This window comes from Sphaeramia orbicularis, chromosome 14, assembly GCF_902148855.1.
Source record: "Sphaeramia orbicularis chromosome 14, fSphaOr1.1, whole genome shotgun sequence".
Classification (NCBI taxonomy): Eukaryota; Metazoa; Chordata; class Actinopteri; order Kurtiformes; family Apogonidae; genus Sphaeramia; species Sphaeramia orbicularis.
In genome coordinates, this window is record NC_043970.1 from 13,490,959 (window position 1) to 13,516,156 (window position 25,198).

Sequence of the window (25,198 nt, forward strand, 5' to 3'; positions counted from 1 at the left end):
TACTAATTTTGCCCTTTCTCCCTTCTCTCTTTCTCTTTCTGTTTTCCTCTCTTGCAGGGACACCATCTAAGTCCACACTTTGTCTTCCTGGAAATCACACAGAGTACGCACTTTCATACAGACACACACACACACATATCCACCACACACACACAATAAATAGATGATAGACGCTTGCCAAGGACTCTTTTATGCTGCCTCAGTGCATTGTATTTCTTTTTAAGTACTCCCTTGGAAAGTGAGTTTTGAGAGCAGATGTACCAGCTCCTTCTATATTGACCCGGGAGCTCACGGCTCTGGAACCTTTTCAAACAGGTACTTCACATCTCTCTGTCTCTCATACTTATTTACCTTCCCCAATATTTGAAGAAAAGTTGGATATAATGAGAGTTTGTCCTTCCTCAATCTCCTGCCTGAGTTTGTGAGGCTATTCGAGATGTAAATGAAGGTGCAGTAGCTAGGCCGGAGAGCCAGACACAGTGACATTGAATTGCTTTATTGGATTATTTCTTTTCCAGTGTAACATGTCTGCATTTCCACACATGAGAGTGATGAGTGCATGTGGGTTTGAAATTATACATCCTCTAATATTCAGAACACACTTGAGGGAAAGAGTGTACTCGTTGCCCCGACCGGATCCAGTGTGACCGACAGACTTGTGGGAACCCTCACACTTCGAACTCCTCTTTCCACTCTTCATTTTTTTTCTCCCACCACACTCTATTTTTTGGTTCATTGGCTTAATTTCCCTCTGCTGATGGAGCACAGAGGATGTGAAGCAAAATCTTCAAAGGGTTTTTTTTTTTCTTTTATAGCGTGTTCCACGGATACACTGGCCTGGTTCGATATTCAGTGGTACATGTAGTTGCAAAACTGCACACAGTTGAACTAGAAACAAGTCACTGCATAGAATGACTTTCTCAATTGAAGGTCAGTTTCCTTCAAAGAAAAAATGACTCTGAAACAGTGTTCCGTGATTTCATTGTAGTAAATAACTTGTTACAGCTCTAAGCTTTGATTCAATTGGCCACATGAAAAAAATAAATAAATAAAAAGAGCTCAAAGTTATTAGAAACAAGACATGAAAGCAAAATAAAGCAAATTTTTAGCTATACTTTTTCAGCCATTTAGAGATGAGGTCTTGGGACGTGCCAGATATTTCAGTTCAACAAAGAAGCATCTTTTCTCACATTCTTCTCATTATTTCCATGCATGTACTAACCCATCTTTCTTCAGAGGAAATGTAAGCTTGTTTTACGTTAAGGTTTTTACAATTTCCTCTGTATTGTTTCTATTAAGTGTCGTCATTTAAAATGACGTTAAAAGATTTATCTCCTGCTTGCCAATTATTTATTGAAGTGACAGCTGTGGCTTTTGGTTTTTCATTAAAAAGCAGCGAAAAATAGCAACCTAAACCTATCATCATCAATTATACGAAATGCCACAACACATTCATTAATAATCCACTTGTGTGGATTTGCATATGATTATGCACCATTTCCAATTAAGTCGACAGGGTAACATGTTAAAGCCATGGAGGGTCTATGTATGTTGATGTATATTTGCTTTGCGGTAGGTCCTCATGGCGTTCGTCATCCATGTATATATTCTCATTAAAAGTATTTCTTAATAATACAGGGAATTTAGTTTTACCACTTATTTATGGGAGATGCACTTTATGGGCGCTTAAGTGTAGGTATTAAATATGATGAATATCCTCACACTTACTTCATATTGAATTCATGTTAGACTCTACTGAAGATTTTTTTTATTATTATGTTCACAAATATATAATTATATTTAATAAATCAATGTTGCATGACTGCATCATTTTAAAGGATGATTTTACTGTACTAAGTGCAGAAGGTTGGGTGAAGCCTTAGGCTGTTGTTATAGCTGCCTAAAACTACTCGTAAAGGTGAGTCATGACATAAAACATGAGCAATACAGAGAAAAAGAAATAAAGTCTATCTATTTTATTTGCTCCCAGGTGAGAATAGTCGCACAGCAGCTATTTGGCTCATTTACACACAAATGCACACATGAGAAATATGCAATGTAATATACTGCAATGTTAATGTAATGCAGTGTTATATGTAATTTAAGTCTGCACTGAGGCAGGTTTTGTTGTATGAATGGATCAGACACAGAGAGTGGATTTGTTTTCCACGTCAACTTCCTCAGTGATTCATGTTGATAATTATCAGTTAGGTTCAGGCACCAAAACTACTTTTATTTTAGGTTTAGGAAAAGATCATGACTGCTGTATCATGTCAGGAAGCTGTTCTGACAGACAGCTTTGTATTCAGATGCAAAAATCATCCAATCGTATATACAATATGTCAGTGTGTGAATACAGACATATGGGCTTGAACTTGTCTCTGCCATTATATACACACAGGTGGGTGGAAAGAGCTACATGGGCCAGTCCAGCCCTGTGTGAATAGCAGTGGTGACTACCAACACCTGGGTGCAAAACGCCATATCATGTCAAATTTCTGTACAGTAAATACAGTTGGGACATAAATAAGGCATTAACAGGCTCAATGTGGGGACATGGTGGTTTACCAGTAGACCTAGAAATGTTTTTTTTATAAATATATTGCCAGTCATTGAATACTTTTTTTTTTTTTTTTTTTCATTTTAAATTCTGTTATATTTGATCAAACTTGTTCAGTGCTTGAAGTGTTATGCAAGGCTGTATGAAATGTTTTGGGTCTTCCATCCATCCCAGCTCCATCTATCACCTTCCATTTTCTATCTTTGAGGGAGAAGCTGAAGAAACGGGGTGTTTCAGTTGTTATTGCCCCGTCTTATAGGCTCTATTGTGGCTCCAGAAGTGCTGTCCCAATGGAGCTTAAAGAGCATTGTCAACCACACACTTCCAGCTGTGACTGAGTGTTACTGCAAAATAAACGACACACTCAAACACAAACAAGGATTTAGTGAAGGAGCGGGAGAAAGTGTGTATTTGTGTATGAGATCTTTTTTTTTTTTTTTTTTTTGCATGACTGAGTTCATTTTCTTTTTTTATCAGCGACCAATTGATCTCGCCTCTGGCCCCAGCCTAGCTGCATAACACTACCATCCCACTGGGAGAACCATGCTTGCATGACCTCTGACCCTTTATGTGCTTGTTAGGGTTGCTGAATGTAGAAGGTTGTGAACTCCATAGAATATAGAAATCTATCACTATGGTGACCGCAGCCGTAAATGCCCATTCCGTTTCCTTCCACCGGCATGAGCTTTAATGACGCTTTTGATCAGCCAGTGTTAGTCTTATTTTGTCACTTTTACACTGTCATTTGCCTAGAAATTGTGAAAACAATTTAGAAGACAATGAATGCTCTACATTGTTATTTTATGTGTATATTTTGTGAATATGATAAGCTATTTCTGTAGGTTGCTATTTGTATTCCAGTTGTATAACCCTGCTTGAAGATCAGCTGCACTACGTTAACCATGTGTACTGGTTTGAACGACAGACCTCAGCTTTTGTATTTTAGCTGTTTGATTTTTATTTTTTTCACGTTTGTTCTGTGTACATGTTGTGCTCCATCAGTTTTTTTTTAAATTATTTTACATTGTGTAGGGGGTGGCCTGCTTTTACTGCAACAGACAACGATATTTGCATATTCAGGTCTTTTGTCCCCTGTTAATAATTCAACCCCAACTCTTTTTCCCTCACAGGATTGTATATTAGAATGTTCAATAAACGACAGATTATGTATATATAATCAGTGTCTCTCTTCCAGTTTTTCTACAGCGTGTGATGCAGGCTTGTGAAGCAGTCATTCAGGCTTTGCTGCTTTTGAAATTCTCCACTGTTCAGATGCAATCTCTGCTGCTTTTCTTTTCCACTGCATTTTTCTTGGTCATTATTGTCAAAATTTTAATTACATGACATGGTGGGTCCTTTTTTTTTCATACTAATAGATTCTTACAATTGCATTTCTGGATTATTATTATTGTAGGCTTTTATGATGCAGGAGATCACAACAGTAATCTGTTCAGTTGCATTTGTTACTTGCACCCACGCATTTAAAAGCCAATAATTCTCATTTTACACATGAATGCTACTCAGCGCTATTTATGGATGCTTTGCCACCCCCAGTGATATTACTTATGATGTTCAGTGGTAGAATACAACCAAGTGCATCCACTCAAGCGATGTACTTTAGAACACATTTGACTGTTTTAAATTATTACTTAAATAATTAAACCTGTTTTTTTTTCATCCTTTTGTTGGTTTTAACATCTTGCATTTCAGATGTCTTAGTTGTTAACAGCTCTGTCAATTAATGATCTTCTCACATGGTTTCATTTCAGTACCTTTTCAAGCTATCCAATATGTCAACAAAAATCAGAAAATAGAGGAAAAAGTTCCAAAAATAGACAGATCTGTGAATGAGAGCTCTATTTTGTCTTCATCCATCTTCAGTTCATCACCTGATCAGCACTCACACTGATCTGCATATAAATCTACACATAAAGAATAAAAAATATTAGGACATATCACACCTACAGTTTGTAGCACTCCCCATTCCTGTAGATTTGAAATATTATCATGATAAATCCATAATTATCATAATAAATGTCTGATTGAATGATTGATTACTTTTGGTTAGAATGTGACAAGTACTCCTGGAATCTAGAGATACAATATTTAAAATTAGAATTAAAATCCATCACTAAGTATTGGCTAAAAAGTATCCTCCCTTAATCTCCTTGGTGATAAAAATTGTCAATCATTATAATTTAATGGAAATGATTACCTACTATCTCTGCCTACAACAACACAAGGGTGTAAAATATTGGAAAAAAAATTGGACTTTTTCATTCAATCTGTGGACAGTAAACAGTATGCAAATGTCTGAATGTACCTGTGACCATTTCTCTGTTTGTTTTGTACCTTTTACTAAAAAAAAAAAAAAAAAACATATATAGATATAGATATATATAGATATATAGATATATATTTTTTTAAATTTATATATAATTAAAATATTCAATAATTTCCCTTTGGGGTTTATAAAGTATTCTGATTCTGATAATGATACAAACCTTTTATTGTTGAGTAAAATGAGGTAAAAAAAGATTCTGAAACATTTTAGATAGTGTGAACAAAGTAAATGCTGCAGACAAAATACAGACATTTACTGCAATGATATTTGTCATTGTCATGTTCAGCCCACCCTCCTGTTAAGGATGAAGAACCTTAATTCAATGTGTCTGTGTAATGTTTGTATGTCAAACCAGCTCCACCTCCAGAAGCTCCAGTAGTGTCATGTCACTGGGACACTGATGTTTCATGTTTAGTAGTCTAAGCGTGTCAGTAATAATATGCTCATCAGGGGATCTAGTGCATTTACTTCAATATATTGTCTACAATTTGCTTATTTTACACAAGTAGAATTTTTATGCAGAACTTTTTTAGATTTCCATGTTGGTAGTATAACTTTCAGATCTGAATGCTGCTCTCACCGCTGTTGAAATGACATGATATGATTTGGCTGCAGAGTACAGCAGAGATATACTGTGGTCAGTGACTCACACATTTACGTAATGCATTCTCATTGTTTTCTACTGTGAATGAGTTACACTACAGTGGACGACAGCTTATGTCACTGAGTTTAGGATGGCATTCAGTCATTATACAAGTGCATTCAGATATATATGAACAGGCAGGTGCATATGAAGCAGTGTTAACCCCACAAATGTAATAAACTGGAAACGTGATAAAAATTTACAGCTTTTAATGTAATAATCCCACAAATGTAATAACTTTCCCACAAACATAGTAACAGTTGCCTACCACAAACTTAATTATTACTTTTTGTTGGATGGTAAAAATCTTCAGTTTCCAAAATTGTAATAACTTCCCACAAATGTAATAAATTAGTACAGCATAAACATTTAAGTAATGCATGCATGAATATTCATTAATCCTTCTTTTTCTTCTCTTTTTTCTTGCCCTTCGGATACTTGCCTTTTGAGAATGATCAAATGTTGCAGTTACACCACAAGATACTAATTGCAGATTCATAGGTGTTTAACCCTTTCATACATGAATTATGAGAACCTTAATCTAGATTTTTTTTTTTTCTGAGTGTTTTTAATTCCTCTTTAGGCATGAAAAAAAAAAAAAAAGAGAACAATGTGATTGATTTTTTTTTTTTTTTTTAAATCAACCTGTTTTTCATGGAGTTACAAAAATATCCACTCAGCTATACCATGAATTTTTATTCTTGAAGCAAAGAAACATGTATTTAAAGCCCAATATCATAAAGTGATATGAAAACAGTGAAATGAAACCATGTTTAATGCAGCTAATCTGATGTTTTCTCACATTTTAACATATTCTAATACTAGTTATTACTCACTTCATGGAGATAATATGCAAAAAATAAATATTAACAATTGATTTCCACTCAAGAACCAATCAAAAACAGCAAAGTTACAATAATGGTATGAATTGCAGTTTATGAGATGATGCGTAAGTGTCCACTGTGTTGGTTGATATGGAACTAAAACAACAAAACCTATGAATATACAAGAGAACAGCTGTAGAGTAACTGTCCACTGTAGTGACCACTATGCATGAAAGGGTTAATTACAAATACAAGTGGAGGAACAAAACAGAGTGGACAAAAATGTTGTAAAGGTTTTATTATAAAAGCTTCAGTATGAACTGGATATTATTTATTCTTAGTAAATATAATAGAAGTCTATGTTTGAATCATGTAAATAAAATGTCTGGATAAGATGATGATAACAATGGAGAGGGTAGGAGCACACTGTGTTATGTCATTTGAGGGATTATTATGTTAAAAGCTGTACATTTTTATTACGTTTGTGGGAGTTATTACATTTATGGGGTTAACAAGGGGCATGCAAATCCATGTTCATATACACTATGGTTCAGATGACAGGATTTTAATGCAACTTACCTGCAAGCCCATAAAGCATTCTAAAGATGTTGGATATTTTACCTGAAAAACCACAATGGCATGCATTTAGCCTCAAAGGTAAGTAAACCTTTAACCTCAGCACTGTTAACTGTCCTTTCATCCACCCAGAGTGGTTTAACCTCCACCCCCATCACACACCCCCTTCAATCTGCTTTTATTTCTGCACACTAAGAGCAACTGGCAAGCAAAATAAGGGCAGTGGAGTGAAAAAAAAAAAAAAGAACTTTAATTAACCTCTTTTCACTTCCGTTTGGATACATACGCATGTGCTTCCATATTCTGTTTTAGTCTGGGTCACCGTAGCCAATCATAAAAGGGTAGAGTGCCACCTATTGGTGCACAACCTGAATCCTCTCTCCTCTTCATCACCACGGATCTGCTCTCCCTCCTCCCACAAACACACTGACTCTCAACTCCTACACACTGACTCACCATATGTTTTTACATGTGCACACAGAGAAAAACACAGTTTGAATGCACACTGTAAGTAGACACGCACGCACACATGCACACACACATGCATGCACACACACACAAACTGACAAGTAGAGATATCGCAAAGTGTTTGTCTGTTGAGATGCGCATGTACACACACATACACAGCAAATTCAAAGCACGCAAATTCATAGAAATACAGAGAGTGACACACACTGACAAGTTCATTACATGCGCAGGGAATATGAGTTGCATGACTTTTAAAGATTATTCAGTTTGAATGAATAATTTAGATATGAACTTACACGAAGGATCTCAACGTATTTCAGTATTTATTTATGGTCTTACGGTGAATGTATGTAATGTCAGCAAGGTAATAAAGTGATTTTTTTAGCAAGAAAAAAGAACTTTTACATTTTGTTTGTTGATTTCTTTTATCTTCATAAAACTACATATTTATAAGGCAATGACTGAAAAAAGATGTGTTCTTATCAGCAGTACTTTAAGATAGAGCACACATATTACAAGCATCGGATACTTTTTTTTATATATATATATATATATATATATTTGGTTAATTAATTCATGTTCCATAATTCATGCATAAGTAGATGTACTGGATATGAGAGCATATTTCTTTTTTCTTTCTTTTTTTAATCAAGATATGTGCCTTGGACATCACATTCCTGGTAATGTGGACTCGTGCAGAGATAGCTGTGGGAACAAGTATGATATGCAGAGGCAGAGAAAATGGCAAGTGTTTTTTTGCTGACCTCTGACTCCCAGAGAGAAAATAAAAAAATAAATGATAAATTATCCATGCACACAACACAACACACAGTCATTTTCAAGCAAACACATGCTCTCACTGCACAAACACAGCAGCAGTGGAGTAAGTGAGGGTGGAGGGTGGCTGGGCCAAAGTGTAAGCTGTCTCGGTGCTCTTTCACTGTGAACGATTTCCACAGGGCTGTCAGCAGGCACCATATTAACCACATCAGATTCACTCAAATGCCAGACTGTCACATGCAGTCTGATTCATCAAGTTTCCACACTGTCAACCCAGGGGAGAAGAAGATAGAGAGACAGACGGACAGAAGGAGCAGAGCACGGAAAAAAGAAAGAAGAAGGTGAGAGCTAAAGAGGCAAAGATAGAAGCATGAGGGAGCCAGGAATAAACTGAGGAGCGAAGAACAGAGGGAGCCATACGAGCGAGGAAGGAGGAAGAGGGAGAAGGAATTCAGATCAACGATGAATAAATGAAAAAGGTACACAAGCAGAACTGCAGTGTGTCTGACATGCCAAGTTGGTGCTCCAGTAGAAACACGATGGCACTAGCAGCCAATAACCTGGGAATGAGTGTCACGCAGATACTTGGACTCTACTGTTTTTCTGTGTGTCTTTGTGACGGAGGCACAGAAACAGTAAGTGCAGTGGTTTGCGTTAAGGTGCCGGCTGAATCCTATTTCATTCTGTTCCATCTCTCTTCCTCTGAAGGATGTAATGTGGTGTCATGGACACAGATCTTCAATTCCATTTGCTGCTCAGTGGCAGCACTGCGCATGAAAAATGCTTAGTGGGTTCACTCTATGTGGAGTATCTTGAATGTAACTATCAGCCATATCACACTTGAACATATGGAAAAATATGGGCCTGAAGTGGTTTGAAGAGCATTGATCCACCAAGGCTTTCCAGCCCATTATTCAATGTGTGTTGTTCAGACTCAAGCAGAATATCTTCAGTCTTTGGGTAATATTATGCATATGTCACCGTGTGAAATCTAAATGAGGTCTAGAGACACTAGAGACACAGCTAGAGTGACTTTGTCACTTGTTGCAAAGTCATTTTGAACAGGGGAAGATTGCTTCTCCACTTAAGTGTTCCATTATGCTTTTACCTGTCCATTTAATGCACATGGGGGAAAAAAGACTGATGTGACATTACTCATACACCTACAATCTCATCGAAAAATGATCAAAGTGGCAGGTGTGGAATATAAAAAGTAAAGCTGAAATGGAATGAAATGAAATGTACCAAAAATTCATTGCATTGAGCTGCTCACATCTAATGCACACAGGAGAACACACTGGATGCTACGTTCACTGCTGTGTGCAACGATGTGATGAGCCTGTGAGAAAATTAAACATCAGCGTGTCAACTATGTAAGCTGTGGAAGGGAAAATGGCAGGAATATGCAACTGATGACAGTTTACTGTGCAGCTCGGTTATCAACAGGTATATGTCAGAGAGCAGAAGATAATAGTAAATAGAAGTATTTGATGTATATGTTAGATATCTAAAAATCAAACAAACCTTCCACTAATCAAATAAATAAATGACCCTTAAAATGACAGACTTTTACGTATGTCCTATTGCAAATGGTCTGAAATGACTTGAATATTCCACCCCCCCACCCCCCTTCAGTCTAGATAAAATCACAAAAAGGGAACTGGGTGAACTGATTTTTCATTTATTTAATATAACTTAATCCCTGGGTTATTGCCCCATCATGAAGTTACTAATAAGCTTAATGTCTTCTGATTCTATTCCATTAGTGAAGGAACTGCTAAACTCAACTGTGATCTACATTTAGCCTCTGTAACCCTCCTGTGTAATTGACCTTAGTCTGCTACATCATGGTGGGGTATATATGTACAGACCCAGACTCATTTCATGAAAATATATTTCCTGGTTAATTTGATGAGGAACATCCTGTTCTGATTAGACCTGCACACCAGGGATGGTTAAAAATAACCATGGAATCGGTGACAAACGACCTCCTTCGATACACTCCAGCGCTCCACGCGCTCTTGGAACGGAAACTCCACAGTGGGCAGATGAGGGGCTGCAATGAGCATATTTAATGGGGGATCAAAAAAATCTGAATGGATTCTGGTTAATATGAACATTACTCGTCTCTTGTATATACTGTACATATTGTACATGAGGGCCTGACACTATTTGTGGAGATTTATTTTTCTATATTAGTGTTCAAACTTTAAAGTTTGTACTCTTATTGTAAAATGTTCTCACTGTGAGGGCAACGCTTAACACCAAGGATACATTAATTAGCATTAGTTAAATCAGTTATAAGTGTTAAATGGTAAATGGTACTCAAAGGACTTCATCATTCACTTACTGACACACCCACACACACTTATATGACAGAGCCATCATCTAGCTTCGTCTTCATTAATTAACTTTGCAGTTCATTCTATGGTTGGAACTTACAGAGAGACAGTTTGTGCCTTTTTTTAACGTCATTTTCAAAATTCATTATAACACATAATAAATGACATGTTAAAAATACTAAAACAAAAACTCTAAAATTATACCTTTTAAAAAAACTGCATTGTGTGTAAACTCTGTTTTTTTGTTTGGGTCGCATGACCAGAACTTAGATAAGGGCACCACTAAGGCATTATGGGTGACAGCCAAAATCGATGCACTCAAAGACTGAAGAACAAGATAATGTTCAATCTGTACATGGTTCAAGAGGAGCAAATGTTAAATGTTTCCTTCTTTTTCAGTGTGTTTTAGACACTTTATCTGAGTTTTACTGGACCTATCAGCTGCTAAGCTAAAATGCCGGGACCTGTCTATTTCTTGGCATTAGCTTAACCCATAAAGACCCAAACATCCATCACCAACCTAAATCATCTACTGATCAAAATTGTTTAAAACCTGTTGATCAGCTAATTTTAAATGTAAAAAAAAAAAAAAAAGGTGTAAAATACAGTTTGTCATCTTTTCATGGTCATCAGATATGACCCATTTGGATGTTCAGATGCTCTGTAGTTACCGTGGAAACACTGTCATCTTCTACAACATTGATTCACCAGTAAAACCTATAGCGTTGGATCAATGACAGTGGATGGAGACGTGTTGTTCAATTAATCATAGATTTTGCTGAAAATGTCACTTTTTCTTCAATTTTCTCTATTTTTAATGTAGTAATTATCAACTTTACACTGAGCTTTTATGAACATATACATGATAAGTAAATTAAATGTTAGAAAATACGGGATTTTCACTGAAAAAACACAAAACACAGAAGATAACATTATGATAAATGGTGATAAACCATTAAGGACAGTTAAATATAGAGAAAAATTCATTTGGGAACTGCCACATGCGTCACACTGGGTCCTTATGGGTTAAAAGACTTTCAAATGACTGAGACTTTTATGTCTTATTTGTTTTCTTTTTTCACTGTGTATTGTTCCATTATTCAGTCTCTTTCAACTGTGTCTTTTTTTCATGTGTGATTGAAGGTTTTTCTATATGGTGACTCGTCAGGGGAGAGAAAATAAATATTGAAAACCATCATTCTAAAGCACAAGCCTTTGTTCCATCAGACCACTGTAAGAAAGGCATTACTCTTGTTCTTAACTGTACACAATTTAATAAATTATAAAGATGTCAGTAATATTATTTTTCACCTTGTTAACCTTCCTTAACAGAGAACACCATTAGCAAGTGTTAACTAATGCAAATCTCCATTTTAAAAATCATCCCTTATTGTCATTCAGTTATTATCACATAGAAATGAACACGATATGATTGAATTAGAGTGAAAATGAAATATTTTACAGTATGCTATATTTTGATTAGCAACAAGCTGCTATTAATCTGTTCATATTCCTGTTTTCCCCCCGTAATGCATACAGATCAGTGCTGAAATGTAATATCCAGAATGTATGAATCTTAATCAGTATTTCATAAAGACTAAATGGTATTCTGTGTAAAATGGAAAGCAACATGCGTTGCCACCTGGATCCCCTTAAAACAAAATATTGTTCTAATCAGTCTTGGCAGTTCCAATGATCTGATCTACTGTAGGCATGGAGACTTGGTGTAGACTTTGGCAGCATTTAACCAGGCTCCATAATGTCTCCACATAGCAACACCTCCGAGCATATGATTAAAATCCTGTTCGATACCATAGCAACTAAATTCTTCTTATCGCAGGAGGTCAGCGATGGGAGAGACAGCAGAGGAGATGGCAGGGTACCAACAGCTGGTTCTCCCACGCAGATAGGTGAAAGGTCTCGTCTCTACTTCTGCATCTGGGTTCTTCCACTCTCCTGCAACAAATTACTCATATTCATGCATCTGTTTCTTCATTTGAGTCACTGACATCTGACTTATTTTTCCTATACTCACTGGCTGCCCATACCCTGTAAATGATCCAGACTTGTTGTTTTGGTTGTTGCGTTTCTCAGCACCTTCACAAACACCTTTTGCACATGTCTCGACGCTGCATGCAGAGGAGATGGAGACTGGATTAAGTTTTCCACTCCCCTCAGTTTCATGTTTCTTCCAGTTCACTCTTGGCATAATTTACAACTTCATACGATAATTAATTAACCCATAAAGAGCCAGAGACGACCTAAAAAATCTACTGATCTAAACTGTTTAATATATTTTGTTCATGCTTTCTTATATTCTTCATTTCATAGGTCTTATGTATCTCATTGTTGTGTTTTTTTTTTTTTTTTTTGTAGTTTTGTTTGTTTTGTTTTTTTTCTCTCTCTTCTGCCCAATTTACTCAGTTCTGGTTGTAGTTATTGTCATCATTATAATTGTCTCCATGGTTGTTGCTGTTTGTATTGTTGATACTTTCTTGTGAGGGTCTTCACCACCTTCTTCTCTCTTGTTTTCTCCCCGTCTTCTACCCCCCCACCCCCACCCCCCATGTCAGGTCCGGCATCGAAATGTGGTTCAACAAAACTCATAATAAACACAGTAGAATATCAAAGGGTGCTTCATATACTTTATGAAGTTACCCTTGGCAAAGCAAATTTGTTCAGCACCAAAAGGAACCAGACTACCATTCTGCTGTTAGAACGCTGGACAAGACAAGTAGGAAAAAAAAAAAAAAGTAGTGTGAGATACTCCCTGGTAAAATGTCCAAATAAAAGAGGATACACAAGCAAAGGTGTTAGAAAAATGGGCAATGATGACTGGGAGTACAGTTGGTGTCGGCTGCTGCCTTATTGGTAAAGACAGCTGCCTGTCAGCCAGCTGAGCCCATAAAAAGGAAAAAAAAAAAAGAAGAAAAAAAAATAAAAAAGAAAAAAAATAAAAATAAATAAAAATAAATAAATAAATAAACTGTTTAATACCTGTTGATCCACTAATTCTATCAATACATGTAAATAATTGGTGTAAAATACAGTTTATCATCTTTTCATGGTCATCACATATGGCCCATTTGGATGTTCAGAGGCTCTGTAGTTACCGTAGAAACACTGTCTTCTTCTACAACACTGAGTCACCAGTAAAACCCATAGAGTTGGATCAGTGACAGTGGATAGACACACTTATTTTTATGTCGAGTTAATGATAGATTTTTTGCTGAAAAAGTCACTTTTTCTTCAATTTTCTCTATTTTTTGATATAGTAATCCTCAAATTTACACTGAGCTTTTATGAACATACACATGATTAGTAAAATAAATGTTGGAAAATACTTGATTTTCAATAAAAAAAAAAAAACACAACATACAGAAAATAATATTACAATAAATGAAGATAAACCACTTAAGGATGGTTAAATATAGAGAAAAATTCATTTGGGAACTGTCACAGGAACTGCCACAAGTGACTGAAACTTTTATATGTCATCTACTACAACACTGATTGACCAGTAAAACCCATGGAGAATGATCAATAACAGTGGATGGTCACACTTATTTTTGTTTAGTTAATGATATTTTTCTGAAAAAGTAGTGTTTTTTTTATAAATTTTTCTCTGTTTTGATTCAATAACTTTTAAATTTACTCTGAGCTTTAATGAACATATACATGATCAGTGAATTAAATATAGGAAAATACATGGTTTGCACTAAAAAAACTTCAAATAAAAGAGGATAATACAGTCTACTCTCGTTAAACCGCCCGACGTTATACCGCCATTTCTGCCTATCGCCATCCGCCAGCCCAGTTCCATGCACAAACAACACTTATACCATTGATTTCCCGACCGTTATACCGCCAGCGTGATTGCCATTGAGTACACATAAATTTTAACAATGCACTGAAACAAACGCGCCAGACGCTGATCACGACAAGCTACGAGTAGGTCTACGGAACGGCCACCGTTCATTTATCGCAGAACACTCAGTAGGCCAGGATGTCAGGAAGAGGACGTGGGATTAAGCCAAAGCCTCAAGATGATGGGGTGTCATTTCCCGACATGGTATAATAATGCTTAAAATGTTTCCCCACTTTAAATGATCCCTTACAACATAACAGAATCAAGATTTATTTAGAAACGCAATTAGAACGGGTTAACAGAGGCAGCATAGACATCATATAGTAAAGACATGCACATTATGGACGCAACCCGTTGTAATGCCATTTTCGCTATACCGCCAATTTGGCCGTGAATGGAAGTTGGCGGTATAACGAGAGTAGACTGTATTACAATAAATGGTGATAAGTCACTTAAGAAAGGTTAAACATGGAGAAAAAAATCATTTGGGAACTGCTACAAAACTACCTCTGGGTCTTTATGGGTTAATTTTAAAGTATTGTAAACAGTATGTGTTTCCCAGGGTAACAAAATAACATTTGCTTATGGAGTAAATCAAATTCAGATCAGAAGCTAATAATGAACTTGCTACACCCGCTACTGATTTTTATGAAGGGAAATTAATAAATTCTGTGGCCCAGGCAACTAGCCAAGTGAATTCTAATCCAAACCATCCTGTGTGGACAAGGCAGTACAGCTGAACACATCTTGGCTCCACACACCATCTCTCCATATTTTAAGATACATACAAGACTGAATTACTGTTCTGTCAAGCACTTAACCAACCAATGTAAATAAAGTTCAGGTTTACAGATGAAGAAGGAAATCCAAAATGTATTATTAGTTATTATTAATGTTATTATAGAATAGAATAGAATAGAATAGAATAGAATAGAATAGAATAGAATAGAATAGAATAGAATAGAATAGAATAGAATAGAAAGCCTTTATTGTCATTATACATTTGTACAACGAAATGAAAAGAGACAACTGTCTTGTGGTGCGTAGTGCAAAACAGTTTAAAAGAAAAAAGTGTAAATATATATACAGAATAAAAACAAGAATGTCAACCAACCAAGAAACGGTACAGATAAATATATATTGCACTTTGACCCTGGGTGGACACAGGATATATGTTAATTATATATCCTTATTTGAGGTATTGTCACTATTTTGTGTTCAGTACCTGTTTGGTACTTGGGTAAAACGTGCTGCTAAATCTTGAGGTGCTGGATGGATCTGAGAGATAATATTTTTATTTTTTTATTTTTTTTTACTTTTTACTTAGTAATTATAGCACAGCGGTTCCCAACCTTTTTTTTGACCCCATTTTAACGTCACAAATTTCTGGCGACCCCAGACATTCAGTATACTCAAGATACTTTTCTCTTGGAGATGTCTTAGCGGGGCCAGGTAGGCGAAGAAATCTTTCCATTCTCTGTTCGGCCCGGTTTCGACCGTGTCCGTGCAGGTTAAAGTGTAGTAACACATGATCAGGTCAATCAAGATATGCCCTCTCCGATATTATGTCCTTGATTTTTATTAGGAAAAGTGTGCACTGTAAAAAAAAAAAAAAAAAAAAAAAAAAAAAAAAATCTGTAATTTAACAGAATTTTAACTGTTTATTTTACAGATTTTTCCTGTATTTTTAAGATACGGGAAAATATCAATGAAATGAGAAAAATAGACTGTGATTTTACATGTCAAATGTAAAATAACATGAAAAAACTGTAATTGTGAATAACCAAAAAAATTTCCATTTTTTAAAAAGAAATTTTTCTTTTTTCACAGAAAAATACAGTTAAAATACATTTACAAATGTATCATAATTTCACCAATATTTCTTTTCTATTTATGCCATTAAACTGTAAATTAAAAGTTAATACTGTAAAAAAATATATTAAAATCAGATAAAATTACTGATAATGAACCATTGAAGAAGTATTTGTTCTGTAAGTTTAACAAGACTTGTTTGTTAATTGACAAATATCTTGTGTAATTATGGGAAGTTTCACAACAAAAATGTTGAATAAATGTATTTTTGTGAATGTATAACATGTATAAGCACTGATAAACTGTCCAAATACAGTTTTTATCAGTGGATTGTACAACTTAGTCTCATTGAAAAATATGTATGTATGTATATATATATATATATATATATATATATATATATATATATATATATATATGTATATATATATATATATATATATATATATATATATATATATATATATATATATTTAGAGGTAATTTGATTGTTTTAATACATGTAAATATTCTTTATTAAACATTAAAAAGTTAAAAAAAAAAGCAAAATCTCATGTAAAGTTAGGGCAAAAAACAATATTTTAATTATGGAAAATTACCGTATTTTTATGAGACGGTTAATTTCTGTTATTTTACAGTATTTTTTCGGCACCTCTGCTGCCGGAATATTACTGTTTTTTTCCTTTTTTTTTTTTTTTTTTTTTTTTTTTTGTTTACAGTGTGTGGTGTTTTAATTATAATGAAATATATTGAATCATTACAAAATATTTTTTTATTAGTAATTTGTTTTGAATTGTTTATTAATTACAAGAAATTTCAGGTGACCCCATATGAATTCCAAACGACCCCAAGGTTGAAAAACACTGTTATAGCACATTTTGCAGAATTGTATTAGATTGCACTCCATCCTAAGTCTATAAATTGTTATTTTGTCCATCACCTGCATATACAACACAACTATAAGCAGCACAGCAGGTGGCCCAGCAGTACGATGATGCATGTTTTTAACTCTACCCCCTGTCCATCAACTTGTACACCTAAATCCCTCATTCATTCAGAGAGTGAAGCGTAGTTAGTCCTGACACTGCAATTTAAGCAAAAGACATTCATTGTGAGGATTACAGTAAAGGAGGGGTGGGAGAGACACACAGAGAGGGAGAAAGAGAGAGAGAGAGAGGGAGGGAGAGAGAGAGAGAGATGCAGGGACAGCACAGACTGACTGATGGGAAAAGCCTGTCTGTACTTACAGAGAAAGCAGTGCCATTAAGCAGCTTGGTATGACCTCGACATGTAGATTACACTGTAGATACACAGTTCTGTGGCTCCGCCCATCCATTAATCCACATAACCTTAAATAAAAAACTAACTGAACAGATATGGACTAACAATACTGACATAGATGTGATATGTATTTCTGCACTTGCTTAAGGAAGCGTATTAACATAAGAAAGCACACTTTTACATGATGCAATAAGTATTTTGCATGCACACATTCCTCTTTCCTGGCCTACGCTTACAGTGTATAAACAGCTTTATAAGCAATTTATAGCACCCAGCAGTATATTTCCCTCCATGATTTTTGCATTAAAACATCTCTATACATCAACTGCGCTTCTTGGCTTCTTGGCACCGTATCCAGTAATGCGTACTGTGGACAAAGGTGAATCTATGAGCATTTTTTCCCCCTTTGCAGATCATGTATTTTCTTAAATTAGGAAAATATGTATTGAACGGAGAGATTAAAATGTCATTAAACACTGACATCATGGAAAGACGAATGTAGACCTGCTCCGGCATTAGACCACTAAAGTGACCTACACTCTTCTATCTTCTGATTTTTTTGTCATTCTTTGCTTCACATTTGCATATCTTAAGTGGAAGATTGATGACAAGGTATGTGCTGTGAACAGAACCTATGCTAATGAGGAACAAGGGAGACCTCCCATGGGTTTAGAAAGCAAGTCGAATGAAAAGAGGCAACAGTGATTGTGTTGGATTCTGCTGAAGGATTGTGGGAAAACAGCAACGGATATGTATTTTGGATAATGGCTGAATAATATGGGTTAAGTCAATATCTCTGCGTTTGTATTGTGTATTATGCAAACTATATATACACAGTGGAAATCTATGCAAGAGAAATACTCGACACAAATAAGGTCAAATCCACATTACCATGGTAACCTACCAGAAGAGACCAGCTGGTCCATCTGTTCCTCTGCTAACTTTGAGTTGGTTCTCCCACACCTCATAGCAGCTGCTGTTGTTATAGTTATAAAGGATCTCCGTGTTCACTCAAGCAGGAACATCCTGTGCTTTGCAGTTTCACTATAATCCAATTCTTGAAAAAGCTCAAAAACAAAAAAAAAAAAAACTCTCCCATCCAGTTTTTGATGCATTATCAATTAAGAGGCCTCCTTTTTCAGTTACAGGAAATATCATGCAAAACAAATAAATGAACAATAAATAACCAAAATTAAATTTGGAAGGATACATGCAAAAATGGCCACAAGTCAGTGATGCTTAGTCGACACTGAGTGGAATTTCTGGGATTTCTTCAGTATTTTTGTTATGGGATCACGTAGTTTCCCTTAATAAAACATGCAAAAAATTAACTAACCAATATATTAAATCTGCATGAAAAAGTAAAATCTGTCTGAAATGTAACTACAGATGACGTTTTGTTCTGTCATTCACAGTAGGTTTTGTTCTGGTTAAGCCTTCTGGTCAAATGTGTGTCTGAAATACAGCTTCCAGAAGACAGTTTAAAAGGGTAGTAGTTGACTGCTGCACCACAATGCCTTCACTCCGGCAGTGTGAAGGCACTAGGGCCACGGAATGGATAACATGGTCGGATGGAGTGTTGTCTGCATGTCAAATGGATATTTTTCTGGTTAATTTCTCATCATGGCGGACACTCTGATTAGGGAGTTAGCTAATGAACTGCTTATGTAAAGTCTTCTCTTTCTATGTCAGAACATCTGGGAGAAAACTCAGTGCTCATTAGAACATGGTGTTCATTTCATAGATGGGCTTTGGAAAGGAAGAAGACAAAAAGAGAAGGAGAAAGAGGCAATGGCTTACAAGTGGTTCCAGGCACAACAAACCCCACAACTCACATGTATTAATACATGGGATTTGTAGTTTATTTTGGCATCGATCCAACTGATGTCATCATGTCTATGCGTGTGCTGATGTCAACATAGACATCATCATCATCATCATCATCATCATCATCATCATATCTTATCGCACCAATGCTGAATCCATTTCTGGGCAGTGCTACAAGGGTTTGTCCTTTTACCACCCCTGGATGGTATTCAGGGACAAGTAGCAAACCTTCATGTTTGTGTCTCTGTTGATCCGTAAGGAGACCAATTTCTACAACACACAAAAAAATCAAACAAACAAAAAAACCCATTGACATAGAAAGATTTTGAACATTATAAGTAAACTAGCTTGTTGACCTGTGGGGATCCATGGGTTCTAGATGTGGTAGTTTTTATGCTGTTATTTATTTGTCCACAGGATGTGATTTGTCAAAAAAATCAGACAGGGGGAAGTTTTTTTTTTTTTTTTTTGTCGGAATGGGGGGGGGTGTTATATACATGGGGGTGTGGTCCATAACTAACGTAACTAATGCTGGCATGAAACAAAAATGAAACTTTAAATATGTTCAATGTCCAACTCCCGGGTTCTATTCCTCTATTATACAACAGATCTTACACAAAATTTTCACAACTTCTAACCTGTATCCACTGGACACACAAATGCTGGGCCCCATGAATTTGTCTCGTTTACCCCCCTTCCATGGTGCCCCAGTGCTTGGAGATGTCCGTGAATTCTTAGACTTCTGACAGTTCGGTTCAGGTGAACGTTAGTGTCAGTAATGTAGGATATAGGTGGAAGAAAACTGTCACAACCTGCCTGTTATTTACATTGATTGGTTGTCCCCCCCGAGTATGGGATGTAAAAACCAAAAGAGGGGTTGATCACCCCACCACCCACCCCACCCAACCAATCGCACCCTGTTCGTGCATGCTGTACCGCATTTGTCCAGCAGTCACCGCTAAAGCGTTGTGAGTACAGCAACGTGATTGTACGGCTATAGTATTCCAAAATTATTAATATCTCCCAAAATATTGGTCCTATCAACTTATCATTTTCACTAGTCTGTTCCATGACCAAAAATATATTACTACGCCAAACTGCAGCAGTCAGCTCTTTGTCGATTTTGTGTGATTTTGTGTGTACACATACACACACGCATGCACACAGAGGTCACTTGGCTTTTATAATATTGATGGGGGAAAAAAATACTATAAAAATTCATAAAAAATTAGAATTTTGCCATGCTTTTCCCATAATATAATCATATCTATTCTGGGCCACTGGCAATCTACAAAGCCAATTTGGTATGAATTCAAAAAATTAGTTTTGCTGCTAAAGTGTTAACAAAGAAACAAAAATAATACCCCTTGCCTCTCCTTTGGGGGGGGCGGGGTAAAAATACAGGTAAAATCCAAAGTGAGGGATGAGCTAATGAAAATAACAGATGGTTAGTTTCTGCTGCCTGGATGAAAGGAGCTGTATGGTTGGGTTTTTAACTTGAAAATATTGTAAATGTAAAACCAACAATACTATAGACTTGGAGGGGAATCGTCTTGGCTTTTTCTAAAAAAAAAAAAAAAAAAGTATAAAGAGAAAAATGTTGAAAGCATAGCACAAACCTTGTTGAACATGAGTAAAAGAGAACAAATCTTACTGAATAAGAGTGTTTTGAATGGATGAGCCACCAAATCAGACAGTTGTGTCACCTCGGTCAAGGAATGACGTCTTTGGTTGAATGGTTTGCTTGTCTGCATGGACGCTTTCAGCTCCTTCATACTGACTTGTCCTGTTGAAAAGGGGAAGAAAAAAAAAAAAAAACACATGTAGAGAGAAATATCATTTTGTTTAGCATCCAAAATCTAACAGTCTGCCCATGATTTTATGCATAACATACTTTTAAATAATCAGTATTTTATAATTGAAAGTCCCTGACACAGATCTACTACATAACCTTTGTGCTGTGTTTCAGAAGATTGAAAAAAAATGTGTGGCTTCTTTTATTACCAAGACATCCACAGCATACCAATTTTCCTTAAAGGGGTCATATTTTGCTAAACCCGCTTTTATTAGTTTTTGGTACATTTATTTGTGTATTCGGGGACCTTCCAGGTGCTGCAAAGCTATCTTTATATTCATTTTGAAAAAAATCCAGTGGATTTCAACAACCTATTTTAATTCCTTCTTAATTTGTTATGTCTATAACTAGTACCGTCATGACATTTGCACATATAAGGTCAAGACTTCTGATGAACATTTCTCAGAGTACGCCATAATTGTTTGTCAGCAGCAGCGGTTGTAGTCCATACTGAAAATATGTCCAAACTTCAAGCCAATTACCTAAAATGTTCAGTTGTTGGTTGAACAGGACAGAGCAGCACAGCCAACAACCTGGAGGGGGTGGGGTGTGAAGTGGCCCATTTGCATTTAAAGGGCCTGCGCTCAAAATGACCTTTTTGGTGTCGTTACTCAGAAATAGGGTTGAAGATGGACCTATGGAGTTTAAGTAATGGAGAATTCAGACCCAAGCATAGCATTTACAGTTTATTTTTTAAATTTCATTTACAGTTTATTTATATATTTTGTTAAAAAAAAAAAAAAAAAAGCAAAGTATCACTCCTTTAAACACTACTGCGAAGACATTTTAGTATGTGAAACAATACTGAAACAGTAGATAACGACAGAAAATGCACAATTGTGTTTCTTGTGTTTTCTTAGATCACTCATAAAGCACTATACCAGCAGCATGCTATCTGTGGAAACAATGCAAACAATTATAATACACTTCCGAAAAGCGCTGTAGACTTGTTTATTTGATTAAAGTTTACGTGCAAATAGTGTTTCTGTAAGTCAGCGAGTTCACTTCAATCAATAATGCTGTTGATTTCTGCCTATTTGCTGCAGGCTATGCAGTTGATCTTATGTAAAAGCTGTGTGTTTCCCACTCGTGGGTGGTTTTGCATGACCGTGCTGAAAGAAAAACCTAAATAATCCCTGTTGAGATTACAGTATGAGTAAGATTGATTTTTTTTTCACATTAATTAAACAGCCTTTTTTTTTTCTGGCAGTGCATTGCCTGTGTCATAATCTTTTTCTAGTGCGTAACAGACTACACAATAATATGCCTAGGAATGCAGGCTGAAACAGAACATTTTGTGACAATGTTTGGTGATAATCAACCTCAGTTTTGCAAAATAGGCTTTTTTTTATATGTTAATTCTGCAATATTTTCCCAACTAGGTTAGAGAAAAAGAACCTTTATATAACAAATGTCTCATACAACAGCGCCCTTCTTTATAAATTAAGTGATATCCTTAATTTATTTATAGACTTAGTCTGGATACATACAATTTGCCACCCAACTATAATTACAGGGTTACAAAACCTGTAATTTAATATAGCAACCCTGAAAAGGGCTGTTGAGCGCACACTAGGAGGCATGTCAGACTGTGGTAAACAACACAGGAGGACAGGAGAAGGGGTGGGAAGAGAAGGGGTATTCGTTAGGGAGATGCACATGCACATTACAAAAGGCAAAAGTGAGGAAGCGGTGGCATTAAAGAGGTTGAGGAGACGGGCAGTGCATGTGAAATGATGTAAAACCACACTGGAAAGGCAGACACATGGGTAAATGTTAAAGGTGAGCGCATTACTGGAGGAAACGGACTGAAAAGAAGGAAGGAAGAGCGAAAAAGAGGGCAGGGGAAAGAGAGGGAAAAAAGGAAAACAGCAAAAAAATCAGAGCAGCAAGCAGCCAGGAGAACATTGGGAAAGGGGATCAAGGCAAGGGCAGGAGGTGAACAGCTGAGGAGGAAGAGGACGGGAAATGTGAGATTCTCTAAATGAAGCCTATGCATTATATGAAATGTGTAAAACTGAAAGAATGCACTTCCTGTCTACTACGGTGGGTGCAGTCAGATGGGTTGAAAACATCATGAGTTAATTAATAATGAATGGAAGTAGATTAATAGGATCTAAATGAAACAATAGTACATTAATATCATGTTTTGTTTTGTTTTTCTGGTAATTAAAATGAATTCATTCCAATTATCATATCATTTATCTCCCCGCTTGTTTTACCTTCTTTAAATGTCATTAGTGTTACCAGATCTAGCAAGAGGTTATTACTGAGACAGACAAGCCTCATACATCTTCTGATCTGTGTCTGAAAAATGTCATTTTAATGGCAGAATATTCAGAAGATACGCTCCTGATCTAAATTTTAAGACAAGGTGAAAAATTGCAAGAATTTACTGTACATTTTGGAATGATCTTAAGGTTCTAAGTAGAGTTTCAAAATGCAAAAAGAAGAAATCAGCTCATCAAAAACTTCAGACCACAGCATTTAAAAGTCTAGATCTGTGCAAAAATGTGGATTCAATGTCATTTTCTATCAGGTATTCACACTCCTCCTGATGGCTGTCTCTATTTGAACGTGGTCGGATCGTTGAGCTGCATAAGCAAGGCCTCTCATAACGCACCGTCACTGCTGAGCTTGGACGCAGTAAGACAGTCATTTTGAATCCACTGTCTGGAACTGATGTCCATTTTTGTGAACTTCCCTTGCCATCCATCCCCAAATGTTCTCAATTGGATTTAGATCAGGGGAACATGCAGGGTGGTCCAATAGAGTGACGTTCTTCTGTTCTCAGTCGTTTGTCAGATGGGCATTGTGAACTACAGCGTTGTCCTGTTTTTAAACCCAGTCATTACCACATATGCCACGTTTCCATTGCGTGGTATTGGCTCGACTCAGCTCAACTCAGCTCGGCCTTTTTGCATTTCCATTACAAAAAAGGACCCGGAATCTGGCACCCGGTACTAGTTTTTTGGTATCACCTCCACCGAGGTTCCAAGCGATACTAAACCGTGACATGTAAACACTGCAGACCACTGATTGGTCAGAAAGTTTTCTCTGTTACCCGCCGTTTTACAGAAAACAGATGCGGAAGTTGACAGTAAATATAACGGTACATTAATCCACATGATAACAGCCCAAAACTACACCATGGTCGGTCGAGGAGATTCAGTCTTTGGTCGCCGACATAAAAATTCAGACGAGACAACACGCAACGAGTGAGTTTATCAGCAACTCTCTGGGTAGACGACATGGAAATAACGCGCTGCATCGCTATGACGTCCAGGTACTGTAAAGTCTGTAGTATCCTGTAATGGAAACGGTCTCCAGGAATACCGAGTCAAGCCGAGCCGAGTCCAGTAAAGCTGGTTCCATGTAGTGGAAACGCGGCAATAGACCAGGGTCCCCAGTCATGAAGGATGCCCCTGCAACATCTGCACATAGCCAGCCACCGTTTGATGCCCCTGCACAACCTGAAGCTCCATTGTTCCTCTGAAGGAAAAAGCACCCAGATCATGATGGCGCCCCCTCCACTGTGCCACCTAGAAAACATCTCCAGTGGGATCTCCTTGTCATACCAGTAACGTTGAAAGCCATCAGGACCATCAAGGTTACATTTTTTGTCATCAGAGAATATAAACTTTCTTCCACCTTTCAAAGTCCCATGTTTGGTGCTCTCTGTCAAAGTTCAAACGGGTAATTTTGTGGCATTGAAGGAGACATTTTTTGTTCTTAAAGCCCTTCTCTGGCAGATGCCGTTTGATGGTTATTGGGCTGCAGTCGGCACCAGTAACTGCTTTAATATGGGTCGAGGATCATCCCATGTCTTTGACAGACAGCCAAACGGATCCTCCGGCAAAATTAGCGAAATTGTTTTGGGTCTACCACTTGACTTTTTTGTTCCATAACCCTCAGGATCTTTTAAGGAATTCCAAATGACTGTCTTACTGCGTCCAACCTCAGCAGCGACGATGCATTACCAGAGGCCTTGCTTATGCAGCTCAACAATCCGACCACG

At 36.6% G+C, this 25,198-nt stretch overlaps 1 protein-coding gene across 2 annotated transcripts in view; it reads left to right on the forward strand.

Annotated features, from left to right (window-relative positions):
* gabra6b (gamma-aminobutyric acid type A receptor subunit alpha6b) overlaps positions 1 to 3,737 on the forward strand; it is a 47,291-nt gene extending 43,554 nt beyond the window's left edge. For both annotated transcript variants that reach the window (XM_030154611.1, XM_030154610.1), the window contains exon 10: positions 58 to 3,737. In XM_030154611.1, the coding sequence (XP_030010471.1) occupies positions 58 to 70 (13 nt within the window). In that variant the 3' untranslated portion in view covers positions 71 to 3,737. The remainder of the gene's footprint in view (positions 1 to 57) is intronic.
* Positions 3,738 to 25,198: the final 21,461 nt, after the last annotated feature.